The sequence below is a fragment of the Lepidothrix coronata genome, unplaced genomic scaffold (assembly GCF_001604755.1).
Source record: "Lepidothrix coronata isolate B3197 unplaced genomic scaffold, Lepidothrix_coronata-1.0 Scaffold68, whole genome shotgun sequence".
Lineage (NCBI taxonomy): Eukaryota > Metazoa > Chordata > Aves > Passeriformes > Pipridae > Lepidothrix > Lepidothrix coronata.
This window is the reverse complement of record NW_016690248.1, coordinates 4,205,437-4,230,633: the sequence shown is the minus strand read 5'-3', so window position 1 is coordinate 4,230,633 and position 25,197 is coordinate 4,205,437. Positions and strand designations below refer to the sequence as shown.

General features: G+C 42.1%; 2 protein-coding genes across 3 annotated transcripts in view; both read right to left on the bottom strand.

Annotated features, from left to right (window-relative positions):
• JADE3 (jade family PHD finger 3) overlaps positions 1 to 316 on the bottom strand; it is a 72,254-nt gene extending 71,938 nt beyond the window's left edge. For both annotated transcript variants that reach the window (XM_017818446.1, XM_017818447.1), the window contains exon 1: positions 273 to 316. The gene's annotated coding sequence lies outside the window, so the exon portion shown is untranslated. The remainder of the gene's footprint in view (positions 1 to 272) is intronic.
• Positions 317 to 7,806: 7,490 nt separating this feature from the next.
• On the bottom strand, positions 7,807 to 24,915 carry RP2 (retinitis pigmentosa 2 (X-linked recessive)). Its single transcript, XM_017818440.1, has 6 exons — positions 24,851 to 24,915; positions 24,313 to 24,415; positions 14,413 to 15,078; positions 12,688 to 12,802; positions 11,459 to 11,544; positions 7,807 to 10,392 (listed from the first exon to the last, which is right to left on the bottom strand). The coding sequence occupies exons 1-6, from the start codon at positions 24,892 to 24,894 to the stop codon at positions 10,309 to 10,311; spliced, it is 1,098 nt and encodes a 365-aa protein (XP_017673929.1). The 5' UTR covers positions 24,895 to 24,915; the 3' UTR covers positions 7,807 to 10,308.
• Between the last annotated feature and the right edge of the window lie 282 nt (positions 24,916 to 25,197).

The window sequence follows — 25,197 nt, the reverse complement described above, 5'->3', positions numbered from 1 at the left end:
CCACGCCGGACGGGCTGCCCGCCGCGCCGCCCGGGGGATGCTGTCCGCCCGCCCTCCCGCCCTCCGCCGTGCTCCGCCGGCGCTCCACGTACCCGCAGCACCCGCCGCCTCCCCGCGCTCGCCGCCGCCGCTTCCTCCTCCCTCCTGCCCGGCCTTGGCGCCAAACGCCGCCGCCGCAGGCCCGGCGCCTCCCCCGCGCACAGGCCCGGCGCGGCGGCCCCGACGCCCGCCCCCCGCCCCGCCTCCATGCGGGCGGCCCGGGCCGCGCTCACCTCCCGCCGCCGGCTCGGCCCGGCGCGCCGCCGCCTCCTCCTCCTCCTGCTCCTGCCGTGCTCACCGGCGTGGGCGGCCGCGGCCGTCAGGGCTGGCGCTCCCGCCGCGGCAGTGGCGGCGGCTGCTGCTGGTGCCGTCCGGCGCCGCCGCGCATCGCCCCCGCCCGCCCGCCCGGGCCCGTGGCCGGCGGCACCTCCCGCCCTGCGTGCCGGGTGCTCGGCGCGCCCGCAGCCCGGCCCGCTCCTCCTCCGGCGGCGTCGGCCGCACAAGAGCCCTATTGTATTATTGACACTGCTGGGCTCCAGGCCCCGCCTCTTCCCCTTCCCTCCCTGCCCGCCCCGGGCCTTCCTGCCAGCTGCGCCGGCAGAGCCGCCCCCTGCCCGGGGAGCGAGCGGGAAGCGGCCGCGGGGGAAGGAAAAACAGCAACAGGGCTGGTGGAGGGTCTAGAGCACAAGTCCTGTGAGGAGCGGCTGAGGGAGCTGGGGTTGTTTATCCTGGAGAAGAGGAGGCTCAGGGGTGACCTTATCGCTCTCTACAACTACCTGATAGGAGGCTTTAGCCAGGTGGGGGTTGGTCTCTTCTCCCGGGCAGCCAGTGACAGGACGAGAGGACACAATCTTAAGCTGCACCAGGGGAGTTTAGGTTGGACATCAGGAAGAATTCCTCCACAGAAAGGAGGATTAGATATTGGAATGGTTTGCCCGGGGAGGTGGTGGAGTAACCGTCCCTGGAGGTGTTTAAGGACAGACTGGACATTGCACGTAGTGCCATGGTCTAGTTATGTGGTGGTGTTTGGTTATAGGTTGGACTCGATGATCTCAGAGGCCTCTTTCAACTTAATTGATTCTGTGATTCTGTGAAGGCGCCCCAGGGGAAGGCCCCGCTCACTCCCAGCCTTTCCAGTGGGCATCAGGGCTGAGGAGAGCGAACCGCACCTGGAACCGGATGAGAGGCCAGAGCTGGCTCCTGCTGCTCCTGGCTATTACCTCTTGCTTCAAGCTGCCCAGCACAGATGATAAGCCAAGGGGCAATGCCTGGTTTGCACCCCTGAAACCACCAGCTATCAAGACCCAGCTTTGGGCTGGGCAGCTGGCAGCAAGGGCAGAGATGGCTGGGCACCTCACCACATCCCTCCTGCCTTCCAGCAGCTTCCGAGGGCACAGTACACCCATCTCTGCCCAGTCCAGTATTAAACTGAGAACATTTTGTGTAAGTGGCACAACTTGTAAAAAAAATGAGCATAAAGTTTGTCTTAAGGCAGCTTTTAGCCAACCATCAATCTTAATCATTTGGCCCATGACAAAGTTTCTCATTAAAACAGTATTTGATAGAAAGCACAGTAGGCAGCATCAGAATAAAGGAAAAATTCAGCAAACCTCTGTTATTACGCCCCACACCCACGCTCATTTCCCATACTGCTATTACCAAGTATCACTTGTGTCAAACACAGTGGAAACCCCTTTTGCCTTCCTTCCCAGAAAGACTGTTGCACAGAGATTTAGCTGCAGGTCACTCTTCAGCTGCTGCAGCCCCATTTCTCCATGCACACGCTAACTGCAGTATGGGATGACTATGGAAACTCGGCAGAGAAAAAATGGAACCTGGGGACTCAAATGTGGGGTACAGGCCTTCTCTCTAGGCCAGGCACAGAGAAGAAACAGCAAGATTATAGTAAGGAGTACAAAGGAAAAAGAATGAAGAGATGAGCAGCAAGCATGGCAGGGATAGTTTGGCATGCCTGAGCTGCACTTCTGTAGTGTTTCCAGACAGCAGCCATAAGATGAGGAGAAACAGATCATAAGAAAGGAGGCATTGCCTCAGGCCATATGTTCCATCTAGCTCAGCCTAGCCTCCTACCTGCTCTACCAGGTCACGGCCTCCCTGCATTGACTTCCTTCTGGCCCAACGGGGAATTCACAGTAAGATGCTTCCCCCAAGTATTCTACAAACCTCCAACTACTTAATCAGATTTTCCAAACAGGATGTGATGCATCTGCTTAGTAACCCTCAGCAGATCACTTCTCCAAGCACTTCTCCAAGTCAGCTTTCACTGAATCCATGGCAGCTTCTGCCTGTAAATCACTGCTGGCAAGGACTTCCATGCATCTACTACCTGCTGCAAAAAGAAAAAAATAGAGTCTTTTTTCTTTTGAATAACTGGTTAACATTCCTTAGTGTAATATGAAATGTAGCTTTCTACAAGTGCAATTAGACCACAACCAAACAGCAGTGTTGACATGTATGACTTCCTTCACACCCCAGCAATCACCTCATTTGCCTTCTCTTCATTAATATTTACCTGCCAGGAAAGCACTCTGAGCAGCATCAGAAAACCACAATATCGAGTAAAATACCAAGAATGCTCCTCCTACCACTGCCCCTTGTGGAATCCTCTGTATCAAACTGGATAGACCAGGCAGCAGGGCAGGCAAAACTGATTTTTAGACAAGAGATTTGAAGTCCGAAATGAAAGGAAATCAGAGTGATAAAACCACATTCATGCACTAAAGATCTGTTATCAACTCATAAAAGGAATAAAGTCCACTTGATTTAAACTAAGCAAAAACCATTTTCAAGTATCAATATCTTCATTCAGATTTTAAAACAATTTCTATTTTTTGTGTGTCCATGAAACATATGGTGTTTAAAGTCTCCATGATCCTGAAGAACAATAAAGAATGTATATTCCCATCAGTGAAGGAAACATTCCTATGAGACGCTTCCTGTCAGATTACTTTATATATGAATGACCTCATCAGGAGCAGACACAGCCCAACCCAGGGAAGGTGTTTAGCAGCTATCTTCATTTCCCATGCCTGGGATCACACACACCTCCCTGCACTGGCTGTCACATGTCAGGAGATGATGACACCCAAACTTCTAATGATATAGTAAATACACAGCTTTACATGGTGGGCTCATAGCCAAAAGATAAGTGACATAGGAAAGTCTATGGCAGGAAGTCTGTGGGGCTACAAATTTCAATAAATGCTTTACTTTTACTGTGCATTTCTATAGGATCACCAAGCAACATGAATAAATAGGAAGCAGATTGTACACTTTTGTTCTTTTTAAAGACATATGCAACACAGTTTCCACATTTGCTCCCAAAAGGATGAACTACAGATGCTCTTATGCACCTGGAGAATATAAGGAATATAAGGAATTTACAAAGCCAGATGTTAACATGTTGATAAATTATAGCACAAACAGGAAGTCTTCCCAAGGGTAGAATACTCTGGAAACTAGAAGAGGTATGATCAGGGTAAAATAATATATACATGTACACCATACCCAAGCCGAATCAAGTCCTTATTCAGCTGTACAAAAACTGCCCATGGTATGTTAGGATATTAAGAAAGTTACATTGAAGTAGCGTTTAACATTTGTGAAGTAGGGTCATGCAGAGTTTAACGTGGATCTGAGCCACAAAAGAAGCATCTCTAACTGAAATATCTAGAAGTATTTCAGTGGATTTCAACAACAACAACAAAAGCATTTTTTTCCACTACTACTGCTATCAATGATCAGATGCCAGAAAAGCAAAGGACAACAAATACACTGTAGTATCAGAGAGGAGTAGAAGGGGGAAATAAGCACTGCAAAGGCCTAGGAGGTTAATTCACACACCTTACCTTCAAGTCTTTGTGGTGTTCCCAGCCTGCATGTAGAAGCATCCATGGCCAGCAATTCTAGTTGACTCTAATAAAATACACAGAGACCAAACCCTGGCATACCACCTTTCTTTGAAATGTGTAGCTGCTGCATAAAACGTCATCAGCAGAGCAGATACCACTGAGGAAACCTTAATACAAACGTTCTTGAAACCATAGCAAGCATTGGCAGCTACTGGCAAGAGACAGGAAAGCTTACCTCCCTTATTTTCCTTTCGCAGTGAGCAAAATTATTGAAGTGTTACCATAAAGCACAAACATGCACCTGCAAATGAGAGCACTAATTATCACTGCGGAGAAACTTTCATTCTTCTGCAGAAAAAAATGCAAAACAGAATCTCAAATAACGACTAAAAACTTTGCTCACTATTAGAAATAGAAGAAAAGAGCACTCAGAGCTTCAGAAGATTATCTTTAACACTGAATCCAGTCCTTTAGCACCTGTTGGGGCAGCTATCAAAAGATGCCCTCAGGTCATAGCACAGCCCTTCCATTTAATCTCCAGGACCCTTTAAAAAGAAGCCTCTGAAGTGGTTTTTTGGGTTTTTTTTTATGGAGGTACTTCAGAAATGGAGGGGAAGGTCTCCCTTCATAAAAAGATCAGCACATTCAGACCAAAAAAAAAATGTACTTCCACAATCATGAGCCATTTACACTCTTAAAAGCAAAATGTGCCAGCTTCACTTCCCAGGATCTGACAAGTTCAAAGTTTTGTGCTTAGGGAGATCTTTGATTTATCTTTCTCCTTCTAAGACAGTAGCACAGAATGGAGAGGGTTGCCAGTAACTTTCAGAACAGATTAGTATTACAGCTCTGTACCTTAAATGCATGGAAGGAAGTACCTAAAAAAAAAAAAAGAATCAGAGAATACATCTTATGCTTGTGTTAGTGAGGAAAAAACCGTGTATCTTTGCCTAAAAGACCTGGAAAGTTTGTTGCCTCTATGGTTCTGTACATGCAGTTTGGGGAAAATCTCTCATACAGCAGACAGCATCCACATAAGTAAGGAGGAGTAGGGCTGCTGCTCCCTTCAGTGCCCAGAAATTACAGCTCCATGGTCACTCCACCTTTCCTCATTCCTGAAAAAGTGAAAGTGTGGATTCCCACATGACTACGAACTGGGATTTCATTACCACAATACTTGTGATAAAATGGAGTTGGAAAAGCAGAGAGACACATACCACTATCATCCAGACACAGAGTCCTTTGAGATCTTACTACTCCAGAGATGCCTAGCCTTAAATTTAGCCTCATCATTTGGACAGAATTTTTAATAGCGCATTGCTTTTAGCCTTTGCAGTTTGGGAACATCAGACAAACATACATTTAAACACTGTCCAAGAGCCTCTTAACCTCATTGTAATTTCCTATCTATCAACTTTACCTTATGTTTTAAGGACAAACTTTAAAACAGTTGTTTTAGCAAAAGCATAAGAGTGAAATCCCCACATATTTCAAAGATCTCTTAGACTCTTGCAGCACTGGCAATTCTAAAGCCTTGAGCAATCCTCCAGAAAGAGGATGACTTGTATCTGACAGATGCTGGTCACATTTTTTAATATACATTCTGGAAAAGTACTCAGATACTCTCCCTGGCCGTGAAATTGTACATAGCTGGGGATTATCACTAGATGCATTAAAAAAAAAAAAAAAAGGAATGAGCAGTTGAACATTTTTCTTTATGTACTCAGAAAACTTCAGAGCTTTTTTAACAACTTCTCTCACTTCCCCCTCCTTTTCTTCTCTCTTACTCAGAAGCAGTGATGACTACATGTGCACCAGGAAGACTCCGTGACCACAAACACTACCAGCAACAGTCTTACAGTGTCCAGGCATTCTGAAGACATGAAAGCAATAACAGGCATTCTTCTATCGAATTGGACACACACCGTGACTCTCAACCATTTAGTTAATCTTCCTGTACATCGTGCTTTTACCAGGTTCAATGCTTGCAAAGTTTTCCCCCTACTTAGTGGCTGTCGTGAGAGACAGAGCTCAGACTTGATAGCTTTAAGAAAAACTTCCAGGCCAGCAATACAGCAAATAATTATGTTTCAGAAATTGTTATCCTCAGAAAATTACTATACCTTGTACTGCGAGCTCTGCAATCAATGACCGGGGAAAGGGATGGACCACCAGAGATAGCAGCCTTCCAACATATACAGCAGCAAAATACAGTATTACAGCATGCAGCTTAATGAAGTGCTACATCCAGTTGCACCATCCCACTCAAATCTACGCATGCTAGAGACAATACTTATAATCAGCACTTATTCATAGCTTTTAAAACTGTTGGACTAGAATTTACATGCTTTGGATCAGATTTAAACATGCCTTGGAAGAGCTGTTCCTGCAGACCTCCAAAGACCTATGTCACCCTTATGGATTCAGAAGGCTTACTCATTAAATCAAAAATCAAATGGCACAAAGATGCAAAGAAGTCAGCGTGGAACTTGATAGCAAAAGACCTAGAATTTAGGAACTACTCAGGAGGGAATTGGGCTGCTACTAGGTCTTAAAAAGATTAATTTCACAATGATTTGCATTAAATCTTTAGGAAAAAAGCCTCTGAAATCAACACCTTCTACAAGATGTTATCATCAATGCTAATTTAAATTTGTGCAGAAAGCTGAATTCTGTATGAATAAACCTAAACACTTAAAAAACATCCTTTAAGAAAATATGCAGCCACAGAATTCTAACTCATGCTTAAGTCAGTGTAACTCATTTGTTACCCTTATTAGTCAAAATGACTGATACACATATTTTGTAGCAAAAAGTTTTAGGCTGCTTTTTGGAATTGAAAAAAAAATAAAATCTGTCCCAATTACAAAAGTGCAGCCTGGTATGTGGATTACTTTTAAAATCATGCATAAAATGCATGTATATTGGATATGACCAAAAAAAAGTGGGTGATCTTCTAGCACAGACTGGGGCACAGATACAAAGCTTCTGCATGTTAGTAATTGAGGATGTGATTGGTAAAAATGGTGAAAATACTCAAGAGCAGCTTTGCTATGATTTAGACACTACATAAAAAAGACTGCTAGGGAACCTGGATCCAACTGGGGTAACAGGAGGTTTTTTAAACGGTAAAGTTGTACAATAATAGCTAAAAGTAAATCAAAAGCTTTGATTCTTTAAAGCTTCACAATTTAACTCAATATATTCAGAAGAAAATTATATTGATACAGTACTTCATGTTCTTTACAAACATTTAACTTCATGAGGGTGGCCCTAGACCATGTCTACTTGGAAGATTCTCATTTCTGACCAGTTTAAAGCTGAGTTTGGAAATTTATTAAATGTTTACCTGTTTTCAGATGTTACATGGGATATACAAAGGAATTGCTTTCTAAATGAACAACTATACTAGTATAACCACCACAATCTGTTTTTGCTATGACCACATCACTAGCATGCATCTAGTACCCAAAGAGGTAAGAACATTTGAAATGCACAAAAAACTTTTACAACTTTAAAAAAGAGCCAAGAAACAAAACGAAAAGAAACCACCACATGTACACAGAGATCGGGGAGAAGTCCTTTAACAGCCTCCATCCAGGAATATCTGTACTTGTATCTGTACAGCTTGATACATGAATACCTTCTATATTTTCTTAGGAAAACTGAAGTGTGCAGTTAATCATGTCCTCAGTGACTAAGGAAAAATCCTTGCTGTCAAAAAATCACCTTTTCTGGAGGATGGCTGACTACAGAGTTCATGTTTATTTTCAATAAGCTGTAAGTATCTAATTAAAGTCCCCGCTGAAACATGGAAATCAGTTTTTATACTTAATATAATTACATTATGTTTTACAATATACTCTAATTTTAAAAAATCTTCCACAATCCAGAGTTTAGATATTTCCCATGTTTATTATGAATCACATTCACAGGGCAATACAAATTACATAAAAAGCTATACAAATGACAAGTCCAAAGACTACATGAAATGTACAAAGACTACATGAAACACGTACCATTCTGTAATGCATATAATACCTGACTCTTAGGATAAAAGTGTTCTTGACACCTGTTAGCAAAAAATGGAAGTCAAAAGACAAATAATTGGATTGAGAAACTCCTTCATTGTTTAGGGTTTTTTTTATTAACAATTCTTTATGTTTGTAAGCAGACTATCAATATTAAAAAAAAAAGCAACACTGTGCTCTTTCCTAGCATATAGACAAGTTTTTCCACTGTTGCAAGCCTAGATTAATTTTCAATTAATCATCCTGTCCTTCAGTAAAAATAGTCACAAAAATCCATTTAGCACTTTTGTTTCCAGAGCAATGATGATATAAAAAGTAAACTATAAACATAATCATGTGTCAAGGTATAACTTTGGAAATAGTATATGTAAAAGTTTAGAAACTAGAACAGTCCAATATCTGCACTGCTTAGATAAACTATACAATGACAGCTCTTTAGTACATTACAAAATTTTAATGCACTGTACATACCAAAATAATACATTTACTGTATGTGTCTAGACTAATTCTTGCAAATGTTGACTGATGAGTTGTGCTAGTACTTTAGAGATCAATCTAAAATTACTAGCTCTTTTCGCAGCCTCTCCTCAGACATATAATAAAAATAAATTAATCCTGGCTGGCTAAGTGTAAATAAGTGGCAATTTCTACTACCAGTTGGATTCTGGTAGTGGCTTGATTTTATTTCATTTTGTCAAATAAAAACATTTCAGAGAAGTAGTATTTTTCTTACCTTGGTTTAGTTTAGTTTATTCAGGAGATATTCTTCCTTATTTAATCAATGCATAACTGTAACAAGAAGTCCTAAGGACATATTTTCTAGTTTAATAGCAAGCATTTGCCTAGTAGCAACAAAATGATAGTTCAGAACCTCTCTTTGGCATTACAGTATTATGAATTCCAGAAGAACAGATTCTTTCATGTGCCAATTCCAAAAAATTAGATGTGTTTTTATCCACCCACTGTGGAGCTCCAGAGCTGTGAAAATGATGAGTCAAGACTCATTTTCAGTTAAGATGTGCAAGATCTTCCCTTTTGACAGATGACCGTAATGAGGAAATGGTTTAGCACCTCAACACAGTCCAAATTCATTCACTGAATTGTAAAAGCTATGCAAACTGGCAAGCCACTATTTTGATTACGAAATTTGGTTTTGTGTGTCTGCATGCACACTCTGTTCAAGTATTAGAGGGCTTGTAAACCAGGACATAAGCTTTAAGTTCATGTAGAAAAATCTGTAAGGATGTATTATGCAAAAATAATCAATCATGTATTTAATATCCATATAGATTTGCATTCTCATATGCACTGTTTAGCAATAAGCATTCTTACTGATCACTATTCAAATGCATCTCAAAAAATGCTAGTAGCACTTTTTCGGTCTGTTTTTAGAATTAATACAAAATAAACCCTACAGCAGTGTGTAGCATTTACAGCCAATTTTTAGTACTGCTGAATATAAAAGCCTTCTCCTGGGGTATAGCAAAGAAAAGGGGTTTTTAAATGCCATCAGAGCTCTTCTCTGACTACTGATTACTGGGTGTCCCTTCTAGCAAGCAACAATGGTGCCAGAGACTTATTGCTCTGAGTCCAAGGGAACCTCATGTATATCTCATATGTGACTTGGGAATGCCAGAGGCAGCTGTATCACCAGAAAACCTGAGTGGACCTTAGAATAGCTTCAGCAGAGCACTCATGCTCAGAATTCACCTCAAAGTAGAAAAGCCAGGCAAGTGCTCACTTACCAGAATGCTTTTGTGACAAGGCTCGGCATAAATGCTGCTGCAAACAACTTTATTCAAAAAATATGCTGAAGCAGAGTAAGCCAAAGTCAAAAAACATTTTTGAAAGTGTGCTATAAGGACAATTCATTTCAGACTAAGCTTTCAGAAAAAGTCAATGACTACAGCTTCCTTCCTGGACCCCCAGTGAAGACAAATTTGCATGTGGGAAAGTTTTGAGCATCAAGTTTCACATAAATGCACTTTCTAAACAATGTGTCTGAGTTAAAGGTAACAATTACTACTGCATCAAACTTCGATCAGCATTGCACTTTTAAATACTTGTAACCATTAGATGTTGTCAAGAAACATTCAAGTGTCGATAGATGTTTAGAAATCACTGTAAAAAAGTTAGTAGAAAAGCTCAATTGTTTTTGGAGTTGAAACATAAGTTTCAAACACAATGCACATGGAGGGCTATGCCATTTACTCCAACTCAGGTAATATGGTATTAAAACCACCAGTAGCTTTATAAAAAGGATATACAAGAAATACAAAACCAAATGACAAAACTAATTCAATATTCAAGCCAAGTGACATCCAAGTGCCAAGACAAACCATACGTGGACACCTTCCTGCTAAACTTCACATTCCCATCTGCATGTCAGCAAAGTTGTAGAAATTGTCTACATCTTGAGACGCTGATGCCTTGCTTTCCGATACAAAAACCTGTTTTGTTAAACAAGAAAATAGTTATGCACCACTAAAAGCAGTCATTGCTCATTTGGAATCAGTAATGCTAATTTTTAGTTTTGCATTTCATGAGGGGCACAACTCTGTTGGTTTCCACTGTATGACAGAACAGTCCTAGAATTCTCTCAGCCCTGAGGTTTGTTACCATCACCTCTTCCTAGCAAACATGCTAGCTGCATTAACCCTTGCCTTCTACTGATTACAAGTTTGAGGCTTGATTATTCAGGGGTCACAGCTTCAGCTAGTGTCCATTTAGATGTATTTTGATTGGTAAAGTCAATTCTGTCCAGGAGAAGGGGGTTAAAATAAATACACGAAATCCTTAGACTACCACTTTCCTTTAACAGAAAGGCAGAGTTTGTAAGAAGGACTTCCTTGTGCTATATTCCTCTCAAAAAAACTTAGTTGCTTCTTCAGCAGATGACTATTTTTTTGAAATAACTTCAATTACATTTGCATTTTTCAAAATTTATCAATGCATGTGAAGTCCAAGCTCCAGGAGAGTCACCTTTGAAAGCTTTCAGCAGATCAACTACAATTGTCTTAGGCAATACCCAAACAGTTCAGTGTAAAAGATAGCATTGTAGCTGTTTATCATGCAAGCAATAGCCTCAGTCAAAAAATTAAATGAGATGACTTACTACAAGAAGACTGTTTTTCAGAAACTGGGCAGTCTAGTTCCAAGTAAGTCTTTGAAAGGAACCAAAAGACAGCAAGGAGCTGTATGGACACTTTGTCTAAAAGACATTCTAGTGTTCTCTGAACAGCTGCCTGAAAGCAAAGGGTTTGTCACTTTAAGTGGAAATTGTCTATTCTTCAATGGATATGGGGATTTAAAACTTGCTTTCCTAGGAGTGACAAGATTTTCTTGCCACCAACAAATAACAAAAAACCAAAACAACAACAACCACCAAAGGGTATTCAGATTTTACTACTCATGAACCTAAAAAGATTTTTTAGTATGTCAACACTACATCTTGACCATGAAGTAGCTCAGACGTTCTGTAATATTTTCTGTCGATAAAGCAATACGTCAGCTTACCTTGGTCCCACTAAAAACTTCATTTATAGTGCTTTGACATCCTTCCACAGCACCATCTCCATTGAACTCCAAAGCAACCACTGGACCTAGAAAACAGTTTCATCTAAAATCAATACTACTTTTAAGCCTGGCATTGAAACAGCAGATTTCTCAATCCATAGGGAATTGTGAAGCTCACAAGAAGCATTTTATAATTTTTGTTCAAGCAGCCCCATAATGCTGGATAAAGAATTGAAAACACTTAAAACACATTAAAAAAAAAAGCACAGTGTTATCTGAGAAAAAAGTATCAGCTATTCCATGCTCATTTTTTGCAGAGATTTTGGCAGGATTCCAGTTTTACTTCTTGAAAGACAGCAATAGCACAAAAACACTAAAGAGAGCTGGGCATCGTGGAAGTGAGTCAGACTATACTGCTCAAATAGTGAGCCATTTCACAGACATCTGGAGTAGGACTGAGTCATTCAGGCATTATTGCCTCGGTCCCAAGATAGCAAATTGCCTGATTTTTAGACTTCTTCTCACCCACTATTTGCACATCCCCTTTCTCTGGTTTCATTCTGAACATGGTATTTCTTCCTACATAGCTGCAAAATAGACCATAAACTAGACTTTCATCTTTTGTCCTATTCTTGCAATGAATATCACAGACCCCTTGTCTCACCATGAAAAAACCTGCAAGCTGCTGCCAAGTTTGGGAGTGAATATTGATCTTTAACATACAACAGATAACAAGATGTCAGTACTGCAAGAAGAGACAAAACCCAATTGCAGTTAAATCAATAGAAAGGCTTTTGAAATACTCTGACAGTACACCAGTTATAAACAGGAATTTAATGCTTGTCTGCTCTATGCACATCTATACTGGTTCACTTAAATATTTATACAGAAACTCTGAACATCTCTGTAGTCGAGCACGAATGATGATAAGTTAAAAACAGTCTAAGAGCATGAGCTTCTTTTGACCACTCCAGGCAGACCTGCATTGCCAGTGCTCCAGAGCTATGTGGTGGGACCACTAGAGGGGGAGCAGAGCCACAAAATACACGTTTCTGATGCCTTCAGGAGTTTTTGCCGGTTTGCCTCACTGAGGCTTCCAGAACTCATCTCAACAGGTTTTACAGTATGCCTTTGAAACACAAATTTCTCCTTCACTTCTCTTTCTTCTCCAGAGCTCTCTGGTGACAGATTCCTATATCAAGAGGAGAAAGAAAACAACACAAACTCACCTTTTTCAAGCAGTGGAATGAATTCTGATGCATGCTGCTGGAAAACTCTGTGCGCATCCTCTGCCTTCATTAAGACCTCTTTAGTTTGTACCAGTTGAAAGCCTTTACCAGTCATCTGTTACCAGAGAAAGAATTCATGTTAAAAATGCTTCTAAGGCAGAGAGTTCAGCTTGATTATCCAGATTACAATGGAATATACCCAGTTTTCCCATACACATTAAACCACAGAGCAAAGGGACCCTTTCTGCTCTTTTCAAAGACCATTTTCTTTTTCTACATTTCTGTTTATTTTCATTCCATTCATCCAGATTTTCTCCTCTGCACTAGTGCACCTAAAGGAATAAATGTGAATGGTTTTGTTTTATATTATGGCTCAGGGTTGTGTGTTTTTCCCCACAATCCCTCAGAAGCTGAAACTAATGGGAGTTAAAAGCATTCAGCATCTGGAATCAAGCAGTTAGTTCTCATTAGTCTGCAATAGTTCAGTCAAGCATTAGCTCAACCTCTCATCTATCCACTGTTGAAGCTTTCCATCTTGGAAAAATAGCTACAAATTTTTGAAAACACATGCACACATCACACACTCCACATACCTTTTTACTCTAAATCTAGTATGAAACTAAAAGCATGTGGAAAAGCAGCAAATACATTTGTACTTCCAAAGCATCCATTAATCTACAGAGCAGTAAGATTTCCACAGAATCTCACTAACTAGTCTTCTAGCATCTTCTTAACTTTAATACCTATAGAACTACTAACACGGGAGAACACATCTATTATCCTCTTTACTGTAGCTATTCCTTCTCTAGAAAAAAAAAACCACCATAAGTATCATTATCTCCCTTCATTCAAGAAGCTGTTAGTAACTCAGTTCCACAAAAGTCCAACTGGGCAAAGGGGAGGCAAGGAAACACCCTGCAGCTAAAAACCCAAGGGAAAGAGCTCCACCAGTTGTTTAGTGGATCATACAACACTGTGATCAGCAGCTTTTGCAGATACCTCTCTCAGATGCTGTAGCCCATGGTTACTTGGCTACATGGCTACCCTGACACTTCAGGGTGCTAAAAGCAGCCAGCCACACTCAAATTTTAGCCCCAGGAAAGTACAAACTCAGCCAAGCTTGGAAGCTGCTGCCTCACACAGAAAGGGAAAAAAAAAAAAAGACCACACCAGCTATTTAAGTAATGGAAGACAGCTGACTAGCCATGACAAACACTCACGACCTCTTTCAGAAAAAAAAATTACAACATTAGATGTCACAGGAGATACATTTTAACACGTTATTTTTCCAGAGTCTCTCTTAGCACAGAAAAACTTTTAGGACAGACTTTTGTTAGCTGTGACTTTGTCAGGCAGTAAGCTAACAAGTTAATCAGCTACATCCCTTTCACAAGCACTGTCAATCACTTACTGACTTGACCAAGTTCATCAAACCAACTACACATTTTCTTCAGAACATTGCTTTGCCATGCCACGATGGAAAAATATACTGGAACTATTAGAGGATAGAGGTGCCACTCACAGGATGTCAGCTGTAAAGCAACTGACTGATCAAATGAGATTCAGTCTCTTATCTTGCTTTAAGGTTTTAAACAGTGCAGTTGATCAGTATGGTCAGTAAACAAACAGAGCCTGTGTGTTTCCCCTTCAGGGAGCATTAAAGGCTGTCCAGAAGAAAGTTTAATGAAGAATTCCAAAAGCTGAATGAAGACAAAGGTTGCTTACCTCATCAATTAACTTCCTGGCGTTTGCAGTTGTGTAGTCACCAGCAAAAAACACAGCCAAACATGATTCATCACTGCTTTTCTGTCTCCGCCCTCGAGTTATTGGTACTATGCTCTTTGTAGCATCAGTAGAAATTCTGACGGCTTTCAGCTCCTCAGAGCTGGGCAGAGGAACATAATCTTGGACTACAGCGGTTTCAGGCAAAAGGCCCCAATTGTTTTCTCCTGACACAGGGGTAAAGTCATGGATGTTGCTCCATGTGTTATTGAAGATACTCAGACCAGCATCTTTAAATTGTAAAGCAAGCTCAGGATAGTAGTACTGGAAACATCCAAATTTCATACCCGTGGAGGACTCAATAATGGGCTGGGTGGCACAGCACAAGAATACCTCCAGCTTTCTGCAGTCTCGAGTGCGAAACTGTTGGCAGGCAACTATGCATTTACAATCTTTGCAGTCACGGAAGAACACGCTGCCTTTTATTGGTCCTAAAAAGATTTGGCAATTTACACAGTCATCAATAGTGATTGTAGCAGAATGGTCAAATATGTAGATACTACAGTTCTCACAGTCCTGAATGACAAATTGTTGCCCTGCTACTTTTCCAGGCAGTCGACCCACAGTTTCATTTTTAAGTCCAGAAAAAGTGTAATCTTTGGGGTCAATCTGAGGGAGGAAGAAAAAAAAATAAAGAAGGTTAAAATCTTCACATACAGAGAATATGACAATGCTAAATGACAACTGACTTGCATTAATTGAAGTACCACTGAATTGTGCAGGACAAACTCCAGAAGACTCTTCAAAGAGTGATGAAAGATCAGAAGCAGTTCTTTTAGCTAAACTACTGGAATACACTGTACTGAGGAACAACAAAGAATTGAAACTATACTTCTGAGATTCGCCAGGGAAAAAAACAAAAACAAAACAAAACAAAGCAATTAAATCATTTTGTCCTTTCTTTATTAAAGGGGGGGGAGCTAGCTTTTTCTACGGACTCTGAACTGTTTCAAGAAGGATGATGGTTCTGGGTTTTAGAGTAGTAACTGTAATAAATAAATTGTCCAACATACAGATTCATAAAGCTGGGGATACACAGTATTTCCTTTTTGAATAGCTTTCTCGATCATATTTAACAAAACCTCAACATGTTGCAAGGAAACACAGAAACATTGTTGCTGTCAAGCAGTATCTCCTCTATTATGTTTGCAAACTACAGAGAGTTTGCTTATCTAAAGCACAGCATTTTCCTGTGCTAACAATGAAAAGATTTTTGTGCTAACAAATACGAGATTGTTTTAGCTATGTCCAAGAAGCAAAAACTGGCAGTGGTGGTGCAGGGGGCATGTTTACAGACCTCTCCTCCTCCACACTGCAGCATCCGCCGCGCTAGAGAGGAACACTCGAGAGAGGCTGTGGCTGTCCCTGGGACACTCTGTTGGGGAGCAGTGACTCAAGAGCCACACAGCACTCAGGATTGTATGTGATACAGGTGGAAAGCATGAATAATACAGCCCATATTGTAACACTGAAGGAATCTGAGCTGGCTCACTTCTAGTTACACATTAAGTCTCCAGACAATTACAATTCCTGGAGCAAATTCTACTCTGCCCTCTTGTGAAAACTTATTAAAATAGCACTTGGAAGTATACAAGTACCTGAACGAGCCTGACACAAGACCACAAACATGCTATTTGAATATCAGCCTGACGGCCCTAAAGTTTGCTGCACCATAATCGGTTATCATGCATTACAACAATTTCTGTGAAAGAAACTCCTCCTCCACAGCGTGTCAAACATTCAGACGATACTTAGAGACTAGCAAAAGGCATAAACCAGGATGGGCTAGTGCCAGACATTCACTAAACCAGCTCAGCCTACGTAGCTTTTGGCCAGAGCAGCTAAAGGAAGCTAGAAGTGCCTACCACCTGATAAAATGTACTTCCTTGTACACAACACATCTGACATCCAGACAGGAAAGGAGGTTTTCAGCTGATCAATCTTCCAAATAAAATGGAAGTTGAGACAATGAAGATAGCTTTCTAGAATTCTCTCCTCACTAGTACACATCTAGGAAAGTTAGTTGGAAGAGTTACAAATAAAATTGGGAGACACAACATGGAGACGCAGTCATACCGTATGCTTAGGATTCCAACTCTCCGAGGTCTTTAGCCTCATGTAATGTTACATATTTGATCCACATACAAGATATTTACATTCATATTCTCTCATACCTGAGAATACAAGTATCAAAATTGGTTTTGGATACCTTCTCCCCAGGCAACTCCTAGAACATTTAGGTACGTTTGTGTATGTCTGTATGCTGGAGATTTTTTTAAATTACCCTTGGAGACAGGCTTACTGCCTTCAAAACAAGGCACAGAGGAACAGTTCCTCCTCTTCAGAAGGAGAAGTTCAGTGTTTCCAGAACTTACAGCTTTTTTTGAAATTTGGAACCTAAGCATGTCCTTCTAAATTGCTCTGCTCCACAAAGCCTCTGAAGCAGCACCAGCTCATGCTATACAGCCATGTAGGAATAGATACATTTCCAGAAGAATTTGTAACAGAAAGATAGAACTCGGTTTTTGCTAGGAAGGCTTTCTGCCTAAATGGTAACTTTTTCTCAAAGGCAATTTCAATGCTTCCCCCACCCCGTATAGCAAGACAAGTTCTCAACCTTGCTCTCTGGTATGTGAGAAGAGAGAGATAGCCCTAACAGAGATACACCGAGGCCTTGGGAACGTCAGGAGAAAGAGAGAGAATAAAAAGGTCCCTGAGGGGGCGGGAACTTGGCTTTTGCCCCTGGGGCCTGATGCATGCAGCATCACAAAAAAAAAAGTGGTCCTTGCATCTGAAATAAACCTTTTTTTAATCCTCCCACTGCCTTGGCACTCTTGGGAAGAATATTTACATATTTTTACGTTCCAGTAGCCTTTGCAGATATATGTGAAACTTCACCTTCACTTTGCATTTTTATTTAGGTCTAGGCGAGAAACACTGGTTAGTCAACAAACTCACAGCTTACAGACAGTTTCAAATGAGAGTTTTTGAGAAAGAAAGTTAAAGATAAAAATTCAGTTTATTATCAGATTCAGGAGCTTCATTTTATTACCCTGACATGAATTAAGAGTTCTGCCCTGACACAACTTGAATGATAGGTGAAACCTGATGAAATAGATTTAACACTCTCCCCCCTCACTGGGTTATTGCCCCTGAGATGAGGGGGTAACCCAATAGACTGTAGCAGATATGAATATATCACTTCCCCTGGGTAAAAGAAATATGCCAGTGAAAGAGGCATATTTCACTATGAGGCAGAACTATGATTCTGAGGATGCATCCAACAGTTGTTAACATGTTCATAGAATTATAAAATTGTTTAGATTGGAAAAGACCTCTAAGTCCATCAAACCCAACCATTAGCCTACTACTGCTGAGTCCATCACTAAACAAATCCACATCTACACATCTTTTAAATACCTCCAGGGATGGCAACTCTACCACTTCCCCAGGATGTCTGTTCCAGAGCTTGACAATTCTTTCTATGAAGAAATTTTTCCCAATGTTCAATCTAAACCACCCCTGGAGCAACTTGAGACCTTTTCCTCTTGTCCTATCACTTGCTACTTGGAAGAAGAGACTGACTCCCACCTGGCTACAACCTCCTTTCAGGTAGTTGTAGAGAGCGATAAGGTCCCCCCTGAGCCTCCTTTTCTCCAGCCTGAACAACATCAGCTCCTTCGGCTGATCCTCATCAGACTTGTGCTCCAGACCATTTACCAGCTCTGTTGTCTTTCTCTGGACATGCTCCAGCACCTCAGTGTCTTTCTTGAAGTGAGGGGCCCAGAACTGGACACAGGATTCGAGATGCGGCCTCACCAGTGCCAAGTACAGTTCATGGCCTAGTCCAGCTGGCCAAACCATTTTTGATAAAAGCCAGGATGCCACTGGCCTTCTTAGTTCATGCTCACCATCTCTAAAGTCTTCAGGTATCATCGACAGGTTAATATTAAATCACTGCAACCAGCTTCTTTATCCTGATGGTCAACCCTATATGCTTCTTAAGCTTTATCTTAGCAACATAGCAAAAAAACCCCAAACAAACAAACAAAAAAAAAATCAAAAAACCAACAACAAACCAAACAAAACCCACAAACAAACAAACAAAAAACACCACCATAAAAAGGTAAGATCTGCAGTCTCATGTAACCATAACCAGGGCTATGTTAATTTCTGTACCCATTCATCTGGTGCATCATTGGCTATAAAATCTTAAGCAGTTGGCAGGTCAGCAAAAATCAACTATTTGATAACTCATCTATTTGTCCTTTGTATTTGGATAAAGTTTCAAAAAACTTTGTCCAAATTCACCCATCTCACCCAGACAGATGCTTTACTCTCCAGCCCTTAACAGATTTTTAAATGCCTTTTTCCCCCCCCAGGCTGGTATAAGTTCAAAGGATGACAGGATTCACAGAGGCATCTTTTAATGCTTTCAGATGAATTTAAAGAGTTTTTGGAGTAGGTAAGAATCATACATTAATAGACATGCACACAGCTCAGGAGTTCAAACCTTCTAACAGAAGTGATTATGCACAGGTTCCAAAATTACACCACAGAATAACCACATACGATGATGAAAAAGCCCCACTTACACAAATATTCTTCCCTCTCAAAACAGGTACAGAAGTCTCATTTTTGGTTATCAGCAATAACAATAATGAGAAGTCTGTTACAAAGGACTAGAGGAAAAATCGTAAGGAGCAAGGATTTTAAGAATAAAGAAAGGAGAGAAGTGAGAGCAAACAAGAGTTTGTCATGGTTGCTTTGAAATCTAGGACACCCTGTTACAACAAGTGCAAGGTGTATTAGGCAGCTTTCCTTCCTGTAAACACTTGCCTTGCAAGAAGGTCAGAGACTAGACGTGAAAGCTGCACATGACATATATCTCTTCAGCAACCATCATCCAGTTTACTGGCATCAAAACTAGGCAGCTGCCATTGGGAAGAAGACTTGGGAGTACTAGACCTTCAGAGTTTTCAGTGGTAACTGTGCCTGGAATCACCAAGGACCCCAACATCTTGAACTCTTTCTGGTATGAGTTCCTGTTTCAACAAGGTTTTTTCACAGGGTCCATCAGGAAAGGAGTTTCAGTCAAGAATGACACACCTCCACAAATACGAGAAGGTACTGCTGTTCTTAACAGTTTACAGTTCTCCCCTAGTTACCTGTGTCTAGGTTGATGAGCAAACAATAGTTTGTAAAGTATTTCTAAACCACTTACACTAAGGTCTTCCCTTTAAAATATAATTCTCAAAAAATTGTTCCCTATCTCTCTAAGTCACAACAGATGGCAGTTCAGTTATGAACTTATATACAGATGATAACATACAAGAGTTGGCTGCTGACCCAGTGACATTAAAAGCTGCAACTATAGGGCAGGCACACAAACTTAAGAAGCTTTAAGAGTTATTTTTGTCAGCAGGGGAATTAACAGAAAGGAAATAAGAAAGAAAAGTGCCTTCCCAGGCCTAGACACTTCTGCAAATTCATACTTGCATGGGTTTGGTGCCCTGAAGTAGTGAGTTGCAACATCCTCTGGAGACTGCTTTTTGAAGCTACCCTCCAGCAGATTTCGAGATTTGTGCATAACAAGACAAGGTGGAAAGAGTAGTGCAGGTTCCAGTCACTAGTATACAGTTTCTCATCTTGGAGCATCTCCTGCACACCTTGACTTTAAATTCGGCCAATATAACAGTCTGAATCCACATTTCATTCTATTCTTGGTAATCTTCCTGCTCTTCCAGACTACCCATAATAGCATAAAATGATCATACTTTTCTGAGCAGCAAACCATTGCCAAATACTACAGACAGGACAAGAGGAAGAAGAAAGGAAGCTATTACATGCCTATACCTGACTTAACTGGAAATATTGTTAATATGAACCTGTTGACTGTTTCTCAGTTGATGGACTATGTTTTGAGAAATACTGTGGTAGTTCTGCTGGTGTAACAGGAATTGGATTTAAGGACAGAATATTTCACCACTTAGTTAGAAAAAAAAAGTTATTTTATTCATATTCCAAAATAAAATACAAAGTGACTACCTAAACAATATCTAGACAGTTCAACATGCCCAAATCAGCTCAGGTCACTCTTGAAGGATCCTCAAATGTAACGTAACTAAGAAAAAACTATGATTTATGTAGAAGGTTAAACCTCTGAGTTTTTTAAACCATTTGAATATGGTCATCACAGCACAATATAACAATGATCGCTGCATGTTTCCCATCAACTAAGCAGTTAAGTTACAACTCAGATGACATAAAACAAAACTTCACTTGTTCCTTCTAAAAGGAAAAATCATCTGGGAAGGAAAGTCCCTCTAAGCTCTAAATGCCATTACGGTAATAATTATTCTAATCCTACTTCTTCAAACATGAGACAACTGCAAAAAAGATGATGCAGCTATTCGCGTTTCTTCTTGTGCAGAGAAGGTCACAGCACATGAGTGTATCTGTCATCACAAGACACAAAATCCGAGTTCCTGTCTGTACATACCCATATTCAGTTACTGCTGAAGTTATTGCTCTGGTCACACATGTAAACAATGTTAGTCATACAGAAGGCAGTAAGGTAGGAAAGGAAAAGGGAGACCAGGAGCAGAAACATAGTGTTATCTTCCAAGTGAAAACCTAGCTGAAGAAGGCTGAGATGAGCTGAGCATCACCAAGTTCCTCTCCCACATTTGGTCAGAAGGGGACTCTCATGATGGCCCAAAGACATCAACAAGACCTAACAAGTCCTCAGGATTTGATGCTGTAATTACAAACTGGAATAAACCATGCTCTACTTATTGTCATGGACTAAGAATCCTAGAGCACCAAGAAACTGAATATTCATCCTTTTCCCTTCTGTTTTCAAGATAAACTGATCCTTTGGTTCTTCTACTGCACCATAAGTAATCTTCACACAGTTCTCCAAACCTAAGGGTTAGCAAGCATTACAGAGCTTCTAGCAGATTTACAATGCAATCTAAATTTGATTAATTTTTGCATATCTTAAAACTTCTGTCCTCACTTAATAAATTCATGCAGAAATCTGAAAAGGCCCCTCAAATTCATATACTTTCCTTAATTTCAGTTCAACTATCAGAATTTTATAATGTTTTCTATTTAGAGTTTTTTACCACATGGTCCATTTTTGGGGCTATTACACAAGAGTTATATGGGCCCTAGGATATCATCATATCACTCTTTGCCTAGGTCTACACTAGCAGACAGTATCAATAGTAATTATATTTTGCCATCCGAACATAATTAAAATAGACTCAACTAGCGATGGTGTTGAGAAGTGGAAGAAGAAGAAATAGAAGCAGAAGAAATAGTTTCACTGGAGGAACCCCTCCGTTTCAGAGCTTCTTCCAGCACAGCTGTCACTAGCAGTCACCTCTCTCCGCAACCCTAATCAGACAAACATGCACAAAAGTGTGTCTACATTTTTCTGCCTACAGTGAGAATGTCAGAATGGCATTAGTTTACAGGAAGATAGCTGGAGTGTCTGAGCAGCAAGATGTACCCACCTGTAAGAAGATACAGAGGATAGTTTACAAGAACTACAGACAATTACCAAACCTGCTTGCAAAACTGCACTATATAACCAGAATTGCATCATTGAGTAAGAAAGCCTAAAATCAGAAACACATCCCCAACCCAAATGGTGGAAATTAACACCAAAAGACCACTTAGCACATCCGTTTTCAGAGTTGAGGTTTTCGGGCTTCAGAATACAATTCAATGGACTCGATGAGCAGAAAGGAGTCTTCATGCCACAAGTTTTCCAACTGACTTCAATTTAACTTTGTGTACAAACACACATTGTAAAATAAGTAAGTATATGTGATGCATCAAATGAGAAAACAACAGACAACAGGATAAGGTATCAGAGACAACACTAAAAGCTACTGCATTAATGCTCACTTAGTCTCACTTAGTACAAACTGGAATCAACAAGTTTAGTGTACCAAATGCTCGGTATTCCTTTACCTAAGATGAGGTGACTCTAATGCTTTCCTAGTTTAATGCATTAAGCATATACTAAAAAAGCCCAGTGAAAGATAAGGCTGCAAAGAGCAAGAGAAATGGTCTTAAACATTAAATAGCCATTCTTAGGCTGTACAGTACAAAATTAAGCGCCTAATTTGATGGCTTACACAGTTCATTAGCACAGCCCAAACTCACTGATTCTTCTGGTTTCTAAGAGACTTTTATAGAAAAGGAAGAAGTTTTACACACAAAACATGACACACTTTTTTTCACTCCAGAGAGATAGATTGTTGATGCTGTAATAGTCTCGTCTATTAGCTTGAGCCTACTTCCAGCACATTAAAAACAGTCACCTCCTTAGCAACAAGGCTGGCTATTCTCTGAATCAAGCCTTTCTATATCCTGACTTTCCTCCTTTTAGTTTTCAAAGTTAGTGCCATATAAGTAGACTGGGTAAAAAGTCTCATACCTGTTGAGCTTTAGCTGATGAGTTTGCTCTAAAACTAAAAAATATTATTCCAAGTGCTGATTCAGTAATTCACTTTTAGATAGACTAAAATTTGTTCTGCCACTCTAAATTATGGTTTCAGTACAGCCCTCTCCCTCTGAGAATAGGCTCCATATAAGTGACAGGCTGCCATCCTCCCCTTCTCTCTCTGCATTGTAAATATCCATATCCAGTCAAAGCAACAAGACCAACACAGATCACTCATCTTTATCCTCAAGGAACTGATTCCTTCAGGCCACACAAATGCTCTCTAGCTCATCTCCATCTGAGCTTGTCTTAACCTACTTGGAAGACTTAAGAGACACCCTAGAGCACCTGGCCAAGTTTAAAAAAACAAGCAAGCTAAACATTCAAATAAGTTCACACATTTTCTTTTTCATACCTGTAAAATATGACCTAAAGCTTTGGGGATTTTGTTTGTTAAAACCACATCAATTAAGTTTATGGCCTGCTCCAGTTTCTCCTTCCCCCACCCGAAAGCAGCTGGAGAGGAGAGGAGGAGAGGCCTAGCAGGGCTATGATGTCATTATATATTTAGGAAGTGAAAGTTGAAATGAGGCTAGGAAGAAACACATTCAATCCACCATCTAAACACTTTCCTGCTTGAGACTTTACGATTGCCTTCAGTAGCTCAGGAAGCAGCACTGGGAAGGATTTGTCTTCATCCATCATTTTAGGGACTGATAAGCTAGTTCTACTTCCTCTAGCTTTAAAATAATAATAAAAAAAACACCACCAAAGGAGTGCAAACAAACAAACAGGAAGAATCAATACTGACAGTCAGGACACAACGCACGAGTTTTATGCCTCCACTGAAATGCCAGGTGTGGAGACTCCAGCTCGCCCAGGAATAAGCAGCTCCCCTGCCAGCTGCCAATTATTCCAGTTTGCTCGTGTGACGCACACACCCAGGGGACCCCACACTGTATCAGAAATCCCGACGGCAGGTAGACACCCTCTCGCTGCCCGTGGGGACTGTCACAGCCGAGCTTTCCGCCCACAGGGCGCTGTCCCACCGGGAGGCAGCGGCAGCTGAACCGGGACACAGCGGCACCGGGGACCGATGCATCGGCGGCAGCCGCGGGATCCAGCGCCCGCTCGTACAGTCTGAGACTGCCTGGTAAAATCCTTAGGCTAAATACTTTGTTGTTTTTTCAATAACCGCGCTGAACTGCGCGGACCGAGCTGTGACAGCGGGACCGGAGAAGACTCCCGCTGCCCCCGTGGCGAGCGGGGCCCTGCCCCGGCCACAGCCCCGCTAACCCCAGGTGGTAGGGGAGGGCGCCGAGACAGCCCGTACCCCCAGCCCTGTCCTGCCCGCGGCCGGGCGGCACCGGCCAGGGGGGTACCTTGGCTCGCTGGTCCCAGCTGTACTGAGGCGCCTTCTCCTCGCCGGCCGCCGCGTCCTGGCCGGCTCCCGCTTGCTGCTGCTGGCCGCCCTGGGCCGGCTTCCTGCGGCGGGAGAAGAAACACCCCATGGCGCTGGCGCTGCCGCCGCCCGGAGGGGAGAGGCTGGGAGACGGGGAGCGTCCAGGAGACAGGGAGCGCCCGCCAGCGCCGCGCCGCCCCGCCCCGCCGGCTTCCGGTTTTCCCCCATCTCCCGTAGCGACCGCGACATTTCCCCCCGCCTTCCCTTTCCCTGTCCCCGCCCCGTCCCGCTCCAGCCATCACCGCAGGCCTGGGGAGACGCCTGGACAGCGGTGCCTGACAGCGGGAAAGGCGCCGCCGGAGGCAGTACACCCCCGGGCATGAGGGGACCAGGGGAAGCGGGAAAACGTGTTTTTCCAGTGACTGCCACCGCTCCCTCGCCCCGTCGAGGGTTCTCCCGCGCCAGTCCCGCTGGAGCAAGTCCGAGTCCGAGGACTGCTCGTGAACCCTCCGCCCTACCAGGGTGGAACCCGCGTCCCGCCCGGAGCCGTGCACGGGTTCATCTGTGGAAGTCGGAGGCAAAACGTCCGTTGCGGCGTTTTAAATTCAACCGGACTGACCCTTCGTTTTAAATTCAGCCGGACTGACCCTTCGTTTTAAATTCAACCGGACTGACCCTCCGTCACGGCGCGTTCTGTGGGTGCAGGGCCTGGGCCCCTCGGCACGCGTGACACCGCCATGCTCACCCTGCTGAGGGCTGCCCCGGAAAACCCGGCTTTCCCGGCTTCTTGCAAGTGTTGAAGAGCAGCAGTGGCAGCATGAAAACCGCCAGCGTCCTGCAGCTTTGTGCATCCTTTTGCAAATAG

What these genes read in the sequence shown, in the direction of transcription:
- RP2 (XM_017818440.1), bottom strand. Translation starts at nt 24,894, where the DNA reads ATGAACCCGTGCACGGCTCCGGGCGGGACGCGGGTTCCACCCTG. An exon ending in GGGACGCGGGTTCCACCCTG is followed by an intron (nt 24,416 to 24,850) that starts GTAGGGCGGAGG and finishes CTCCCGCCGCAG; the next exon opens with GAAGCCGGCCCAGGGCGGCC. An exon ending in CCAGGAAGTTAATTGATGAG is followed by an intron (nt 12,803 to 14,412) that starts GTAAGCAACCTT and finishes CTCTGGTAACAG; the next exon opens with ATGACTGGTAAAGGCTTTCA.